The 9,335-nt window shown below is 37.2% G+C and overlaps 1 protein-coding gene across 2 annotated transcripts in view; it reads left to right on the forward strand.

Moving 5' to 3' along the window:
* Positions 1 to 6,355, forward strand: part of ncam2 (neural cell adhesion molecule 2) — a 164,217-nt gene extending 157,862 nt beyond the window's left edge. Inside the window, exons 16-17 of one of the 2 annotated variants that reach the window (XM_026913261.3) lie at positions 1,784 to 1,991; positions 3,766 to 6,355. In XM_026913261.3, the coding sequence (XP_026769062.3) occupies positions 1,784 to 1,991; positions 3,766 to 3,880 (323 nt within the window). In that variant the 3' untranslated portion in view covers positions 3,881 to 6,355. The remainder of the gene's footprint in view (positions 1 to 1,783; positions 1,992 to 3,765) is intronic. The other variant, XM_053234095.1, reaches the window with a different exon arrangement.
* Positions 6,356 to 9,335: the final 2,980 nt, after the last annotated feature.

Below are 9,335 nucleotides of genomic sequence, written 5' to 3' on the forward strand. Positions count from 1 at the left end.
ACTGCTTATATCATTTTACCTCATGACCATGTGAATCCTTAAGTGTCGATGTATGCCAGGTTTCTTCTGAAGCGCTCCACTCCACTCCACTCACCTGACACTCTTTCTTCTTCTAAATCTCTTTCTTCACCTCCGTCATTATGTCTGGTTAGTATGTCTGTTTATAGATGGATTGAATGTTAAGTTAATGGCAGCACAGCTCTCAACAACCTGGGTGATTAATATGTTTAGGCCCAGAAAATGGCCTGAGAATGGTATTTTGAGATTCTATCTCTGAACGCCTTTACAGACATTACCTCATTTGGCTCATATGTAGCATCAGGCTTTTACCTGTCACAAGGCCAGTCAATCTGCATAACTTTTATATTCAAAATCAACACAATGTAACATGGTTTATTTTTTAACGTAGTGCAGCTTAAAACTAATGCTAAATGTAGTTCAGGCATGTCTCATGAGCAATTGTGTAAACATGTACATTGCATTTATGTAAAATGGCGTAGGTTTCCCACTATTCATCACTATTAAATACCCTGTCATGGCACAGCTACACTGTTTACTTACTCCACTGAATTATTTCTCTTGTCTTCTTCATAATTAATTCAGATAAAACAGCAAACGCAGGCTTTGGGCAATGGCAAACCTTGTTTCTTGTTCTCAGTGCCTCAAGCCCTATACCCCTATCTTCAAAAACAGAGCTTGCATTAGAAACTTTTTTCTTCTTTAATAATGAGATTGTCTACCATTGGGTTGTACTTTGTGTGTTGAATGGGAAGCTGCTAAGAGCATTCATTTTATAGCTAAGTTCAAAATATAATCGGTATACACTCACCGTCCACTTTATTAGGAACATCTGCAAATTTATACAGTTATCTAATCAGCCAATCATATGGAAGCAGCACAATGCAAAAAAATTCATGCAGATACAGGTCAAGAGCTTCAGTTAATGTTCACATCAAACATCAAGAAAAATTGTGATCCCTCTGTCTCTAGAGTTTACACAGAATGGTCTGAAAAACAAAAACCATTGAGTGAGCGACAGTTCTGTGGGTAGAAATGCCTTGTTGATAAGGGAGGTCAGAGGAAAATTGCCAGATTAGTTTGAGCTGCCAGGAAGGATATAGTAACTCAAATAATCACTCTTTACAACTGTGGTGAGCAGAAAAGCTTCTCAGCATGCACAAAACATCAAAGCTTGAGGTGGATGGGCTACAACAGCAGAAGACCACATTGGGTTCCACTCCTGTCAGCCAAGAACAGGAATCTGAGGCTATCATGAGCACAGACTCACCAAAACTGGACAGTTGAAGGTTGGGAAAAAATCACTAGGTCTTTTTTCAGTCTTCAGCAGTATCTGAATCAGCAGTATATGAAATACTCAAACTAGCCCTTCTGTTACCAACATCTATGCCATGATCAAAGACACTGAGATCACACTTTTTCTTCATTCTGATGTTTGATGTGAACATTAACTGACGTTCTTGACCTGTATCTGCATGATTTATTTGCATTGCACTACACCACATGAATGGCTGATCAGATAACTGCGTGAATATGCGGGTGTACAGGTGTTCCTAATAAAGTGTACGGTGAGTGTAGTTGTCAGTTGTTAGTCAATTCAAATCACTGGTAAGGCAGAATCACTCCACATTGATCTGTTTATGCCCTGATGACAATAATGTGTTTTTGCTTTGGTTATGCACTTGAAGCTGGCTTTGATCTGCTCAGTGTGGCGTTGGGTGTGAGTGCATGTGTAGCTGACGGTGCTGTGTGTATCCTGTCTCAGCAGACTCCCTGTTCAGCAGCCTCGGTTTGGGTGCAGTAGTGGGACTGGGCATGGCAGGCCTGCTGCTGCTGCTCGTGCTGGTGGACATCAGCTGCTTCTTCCTGCGCCAGTGTGGCCTGCTCATGTGCATCACCCGCAAGCTGTGCAGCAAGAAGACTGCTACCAGTGGCAAGAGCAAAGAGATGGAGGAAGGCAAGGCTGCCTATCTGTGAGTGTCCCTGAATGATTTGTGCTTTGTTTTGAGTGATTTGTGCTTTGTCTGTGCTCACTCATCTATGCACTTACTGTTTTTTTTTCTCAGCACTACAAGTAGTTGATTTATTATTTATATGTTTCTTTGCCTGAACTTCTTTTTTACTTTACCCCAATATACTGTCTCCATTGTTCTATTCAATTTACTTTGCGTCATTCTCATTTTCATGCTCTGCACTACTGTCTGATGGAAAGTAAGTAAAACATTTATTACATGCTGCTAGCCACAATGTGGAACCTAACAGTGGGATCTTCCTCATAAAAAAGTAATATGTTTATTATAAACTGCAAGCAACAATGTGGAACAAAACAGCAGGATCTTCCTTACACAAGTCACATTTTATTCCATGATATGACATAAGCTGTGTATCTATGGGATGGCCCAGAGGACATATGTTCACTCTGACCTTTTGTGGAGGTGCTTTATCTAACTTCTTCATGTCTGCTGCCAAAGAAGTGTCTGTTCTCCAGTCATGTAATGTGTCTGTGAGACATCCTCTAGCAGTTGAGAATCAAATCCTGTCACGTTTGCTTGGCTATGAGTTCAGAAGGATTAGGGGGCAAGATTGCCTTCAGTTCCAATAACAAGTACCAGGGCTTTAAAAGACTTCTTTGATACTCTCTAACACAGACTGTGGGATGGCCAGATAGGCCTCTTATGATTCCTCACTGTCCTAAAGCCTCCCTTCTAATAACCTTATTAGAACTGTGATGCTCCATGTGAATAGAGAGGCTGGCTTCCAGACGAAAAACAGAAAGAGATAAAACTGTCGTGCTGCATTCTCTGCCATCCATAAGGCCACACGCTTCCTCAAAATATCGCCATACAACATATACACATGTGAAAACACTACATGACTACATGTCTCAACATAATTACCCTGAAATCAGTTCAGTGTCATGTGAAGACGTGGTACCCAAATTCTATATTCAAGTAAAAGTGCAGTTACTTGTGTAATGAAATACTTTGGTAAACGTTTCATTAAAGTAGAAAAGTATCAATTTTGAAAACTATGTAATAGTATGAACATAAAAGTACAAGAAACATTCAAAAACCCACACACAGATTTTAGTTACTGATGGTAAATTATGCTTCTTTCACCAAAGAACACATTAGTTTTTAGTTTCGTCCTTCAGGATCCCATTCCCAATGCGCACATCTAGTCTCAACGTGAAGCTTTCTGGGGGAAAATAAATAAATAAAAAGGAATTAATATACTCCTATTCATATTGGTATTTGTTTAAAACGCATTATCTGTTCAATCCAAATCATGTATTAGGTTACATCCTTATTAGTTAGCATTATAGTAACTCTTGACGGTAAAAACTATAATAAAATACCAAGCAAAATATAGATTACAGTAATGGGTATTTTAGTCTCATTCTTACTTTGATGTCTGTTAAAGTTTAGATTTGTTAGGAATTTAGTTTGAATCCTTAAAGCTGTCTGATGCTAAAAGGTCACCTTATGACCTTATGAATATATGATTATAGACAAATGTAGTGATGTAGTGCTGGAAAAAGTAATGAACAGGAGCTAGAATTTTTTCTTTCAAAATGTAATAAGTAAAAGTCTAAAGTATTAGGCCAAAGAAAAACTCAGGTAAAGTACAAACCAGTGTTAAATACAGTAACAAAATAATTACAGGCAGTTACAACTCACGTTTAGCTTATTCTTTTAGCTGAAATTGACCTGTGGTATGTGCTGTACCTATGTTTTCTCTCTCTAGGAAGCTGCCACTAAAAGAGGAGAACGGCAAAGAGTCACTTAAACCGGATACGATCGAGATTAAAGTTCATGGTGACAACAGCCTACACACAACGCCGGACGACAGCAAAGCATAATGGAGCAGCTGCCGTGCACTTCGAGGATATGCACGAGCTACCCAGACACCAAAACAGCAAAAACCCAGCAAGCTAATGAGAAAACAAACAAGAACATGGCTGAACAAGTCCCTTGCTAGAGACTGAATGTCAGGGGGATCCACAAAGAAACTGTGTACATATGAAAAAAATGAAAGGCTACACAGCAGTTGTTTTGTGATACATCTTTCAGAGGAGGCCTTTCTACAGAAAGGCTCTTGTTTATCTGTGATTGTTGTTCTTTTTTTTAAAGGCTGAAGCTTTGCGTGTGATTCTCTGTTACTGGAAGTGGTTTGATCTGTGTTCTTTTCCCTACTCTTTCTCAAACTCCAAGCTTGAAACCACAACCACTTCAATTTTCCAGAGAAATTTCATATGCACAAACACTCTATTCATCCACAAAGGAATAGATTGCATCATGTCACAGTCTGACCTCTGTGTGGGCTTATGTGTTTGTTGTGGTATTGGGTAATTATAGTGTATTTCTGTTCTTGCCTTTTGGCCACTGTGCTGCATCAACCTCGGACAGTAGTGTTTATTAGAATGTTACAGCTGTGACATTAGATAGACACGAACTTGAGTTTCCCTTTATAGCATTCCCTGGCTCTGTCCACATTTCCCCATATCCATACCCTTGCACTGAAATGAATACTTTGTCAACTTCCATTCGGACTGTTTAATTAAAAAAAGAAAGAATTTGAAACTACGATCTCTCTGAAATGGATCCCGGTATAGAAAATAGAAATCAACTATTTCTGTATTGTTGCGGAATCATTTTTGTTATTGCTTATTGCCTGTAGTTTTTGAACATGTGTGTATGGGTGTGTGTGTGTGTGTGTGTGTGTGTGTGCGCATGAGAAGATCTGTATGTGGAAGTGAGTGACCTTGTGGCAGTATGTTGTGGTACAGGATGTGAAAAATGTAAAATAAAAGAGAACGTATAAAGGATAAATGTGAATTGCAAACACTTGAAGTGTTGTAAGTTTGAAAGAATAGATTTAGTGAACATATGAAGGTATGAAAATGTGATTTGCTCAAGGATTTCTGTGTAAATACACAACATTACTTTTGCAGATGAAGGGAACAAAGGTACCATTCATGACATTTTTGTCAGTATTTGTGCAACACACACTTTGAATTATTTGCATAACACCTGCATTGCTTGTTGGCATTACTCATTAATATTTTCATGATAGGGCTTGACTGTGACAGTTCAACAGAAAGCCAGGTATTGTTTCCTGCCACCCTGGGTCCTTTTGTTTACTGCTGGCTATGTGCATAATCTGTTACTCATCATTAGCCATGTTTATCCATAAATAAGCTTTACCAAACTCTGACTCATGACTCATTAGGAGGGTCAGTCTACAAATAAACAAACATGAAAGATAAATATACATCCAGCTTTACAGAATCCCAGAATGACAGTATGTCCCTCATTTGTCATATGAAATATGTAACTGAGGAGTAATGAGGACTGAGAAACATCATATACTCAGTGCAGGGATTCACAGATCCAACGAAAAAATCTGCATGAAATCCCGAGATCCAGTCCAGTTTGTCACAACATATTGTAACTAATCCGATTCCCTCACTCATTTTTAAGAGGAGAGGAGAAAACCAGTAGCCATTTGCACCAACAGAGCGTAAGCTCTATCACACTGTAGCATATATTTGAACATAAATGGCCACTATAATCGAGCTTATGAACTACTAAAATATTAATGATTGTGCTAAGATACATATAGTCTAACGTTATAACTTAAAATGTACATCAACCCCCTAGTAGGTGCAATGTTGGTCATAAATAAAACTACTCAGTGATTCTGTTCAGAGTAAACAGTGTTTCCATGTGCAGAGTAAAGAGCATTTAAACCAATAAATCCATTTTGTTTTCTTCATACTAACTCTGCATGCCTCAATCATGGATGTAGTATTTCTTGTTTATATTGGATCATGTATGATCATCTGACTGACTGGTCATGGTGAAATGTGTCACTCTGTGTGACACAGTAATGATCTACAGTCACTTTACAACATCCTTTTAGTGGCTGTGGTGCAGCTCAAATTCTACACCATGCTAGTTTTAAACTAACTTCTCTCAACATATGATTTTGGACTGATTTTATACCTTAACTTACTATCGAACTTACATTCACTTGGTGCAACTGGCCCTCAGTTCCACTGAGTGATCTTAGGTTAATATCTCCGCCCTTAGTACACCCTTGTGTAACCTGGTCACGATCTACCAATTAAAATTCTCATTAGGCCTTTTGAGATCACCGGTTTGGCTGAATCTTAATCAGAGAGTGTCATGTTTCATTCATCCAGATGATTTCTCCAAAGGCTACACAGTGTTCTGAGTTACATCTGTGCTGCTTTATAAGTCTTACAACCTCTTCACTGTCAGCCCAAATGAAAGTACTGGAATGTTGTTCATTTACTTTCAGCTTGTCTGCTACTCGGGGAGGGGGGTGGGGGGTGGGGGGTGGAGGGTTGGGGGGGTCATCCATAAACCCAACCATACTTGTGGAACTCTTGTAATCCAGTGTAATTTTCAGCTGTAAATAAAAGTGTCCTGATATTAAAAAAATAATAATGTGTCTCCTTTATGAGCTACATCAGCTCTCACCACACCTCAAGGTTAAGTCCATAAACTACAGGGGATTCATCGTGTAACATTTACAGAGGATCTTGTCAGTGTAGATAACTAGGATTTAAAGTTTGGTGACAAAACTTTGTGTCTTAGCAGTTATCAAGCTTAAAAGGTCAAGGAGTATAAAAATCCATAGAGTAGAGATGAAGGAAGGTGTAACACTCTTAGAAAATCAATGTGCAGGCAGTATCAAAAATATGATGGGGCATCACGATTAACAGAGATGTTACCAATTAACAACACCCTCCTGTTTCTAGTATACAGAATGCATTCATTTATAATGAAAGGGCAGTATGGCCAAAATATTTTAATTCACTTGATTTTTTTTATTGTCATTATAATTTTGGCAAAACCTAATATGCATATCAGTCCAATCAGTACTCATCTGTGCCAAGTTTCATTAAGGGATTAGGAGAGAATACAGCAAGGATGGAGATCATTTTGTGTTAATATTTTTTACCTTAATTTTAATAAATGTTGAACATATAGTATACTATGGCTAAGGTCTGCAATCTAGCAGTTTTCTTAAAACTACAGTGGGTAGGATTCTTTAAAAAAAACTGAGTCAGGGGAGAAAAGAAAGATAAAATATGTATAATGTTCTTGAGCTGCTGTGAGTCACCCTGACAATTCTATAAAAAGTATTTTATAGTCAGCTTTGTGTCAGTTGGATTTGGCAGGAATTTTGTACATATACAGCACTGTGCAAAAGTCTTAGGCACCCTATTTTTTTAGTACAAACTTTGTTATAGATTTTTATTTTATGACTTCTACATTATCGAGTCAGTACAAAAACATTTTAGATTTCCAAACAGTTTTAGTTTTCCAGCACAAAATTAAATTTTACAGAAAAATGTTTGTATGTCAGTAAAGAAAGCAGCATATTACATAAGCGATCACTTTTCAGACAAGAAAACATAATGAAGCCTGCTGGGTTTTGCTGCAAAAATAAAAAGCAAGTGCAACAGTCAAAGTCTCCAGAAGAACTGTGGCTGCTTCTGCAAGCTGCTCAGTAAAACTTTCCAGCTAATTTCCTTATAAAACTGCACAAAATGTAACTGAGCCTACTATATTTTTTTTAAGCAAAAAACTGTCACATCAAATATTGACTTTGTTTTATTTATGACTGTTTACTGCTCTTTATAGTATTTGTTTAGCATTTAAATCTTTACTTTGGTTGAGAGAAAGGCAATCAGTGTTTTTTCATTTGCTGCTGTTTAGCTAGCTCGCTAACATCTAACCTTAGCTGGCTAGTAGCTAACAGTGTGCATTTCCTGTTTCTTGGTTATTTATGCATTTCAGACTCAGTTATAGCAGGCAAGTTAATAAAAAGATTTTATTGTCATAACACTTCTGTAAACCTGAAGCGATGACAATAATAGCAGATAATCATATCTTCAGAGTCACGCAAACTTAAGGTGCATCGCAAACCACTAATGCTAGCACACCTACTTTAGTCATGCTATTTAGTGCATACTGTACTGTTTGGGACACAGCCTTGAATTTTCATTTTATGTGTACTGCAGCAGCAAGATTAATCTGCACGTTGGAGAAGGACGAAGCACAATGCACGTTAGAAAATGTTCTTCTACATGTAGCTCACAACAGAATTGCATTTTTCTTGTCTTTAAGAGAGGATTTAATTTAAAAATCTTTCATTCTGCAGCTTTACGTAAATATGCAGTACATCAATATAATTCTATAAGTCGTATATTCTTGGTTGGCATGATTTGATTGATTTAGGGATTCACTAGGGATGTTGAGAGCTATATAGCAGTAGAAATATTAGATTATGCTTTAAAATCAATATAAGACATGTATGTTTGATGCTTACACAGTGTATTCTCTCCTTATCTTTTTGGGCATATTGCTTACAGGTAGACACTCAGATTATTTATACCAAATACTTTAGCAAATAAATGTTGAAATATAACCCTAGTCTTTCACTAGTTTGTATATAGAAAATTAAATCACACTACTGTAGTCAATACTAGAAAACAACAGGGAATGTTTGATAGACACATGCAGAGTTAACTTCCGGCATTACACTACTCATTACCTTTAACTGTGGAAGCCGCTATCGTTTTCTCTGTTGTGTTTGTTTATAATGTAATGTCACACATTGTCAAGGTAAAACTTTCAGAAAATTCCCAATTGTTAATAATACATCTAATGAAGATGTGAACACTTTTTACAAGCTTGTTCAGAGCTGTGGTAATTCTGACATGATGTGAATCAATATTCTACATTATACTATTAGTGTTAATCTCCTTAGGATTTCGCGAACAATAAATTCACCCATACTTCTTCATAGTCATAATTATTTATAATATTAACAAAAATATTAACCTAACAGCAGTCTTTTAAACACTTAATAACTTAATGAAATATTTCATGGTAAGTCTATCCTGGCCTGTTTTATGTACTGGCTTTAAGAAGACTAATATGTCGAGTCTTAGTCTCAATCTAAATTTAAGGAAAGCTGCTTTGTGCCAGTGACTATTGTTTAAAATGCTAAACAAATAAAATTGAATTTCATTATTGATCATCAATTAATGTAGTATATCTCAGACCAAGTCCTGAGGAACACACTATCTTTGTGTTCTTCTTGCTTTCCTAACTAATCTCAGGAGATGCTTGGTAAACAGGTGAATGGACTCTGCCCAGATTATGTCCCTTTTCATCTTCCATACTCTATGTATTGTGGGTCCCTTTTGTGTTCCACTTTCCTTATGTGGTTAATGTTTCCTGTTCTTGTTTCCTGTTGCCATGGTAGGTCAGTAA

The sequence above is a fragment of the Pangasianodon hypophthalmus genome, chromosome 5 (assembly GCF_027358585.1).
Source record: "Pangasianodon hypophthalmus isolate fPanHyp1 chromosome 5, fPanHyp1.pri, whole genome shotgun sequence".
In the NCBI taxonomy this organism is placed as follows: domain Eukaryota; kingdom Metazoa; phylum Chordata; class Actinopteri; order Siluriformes; family Pangasiidae; genus Pangasianodon; species Pangasianodon hypophthalmus.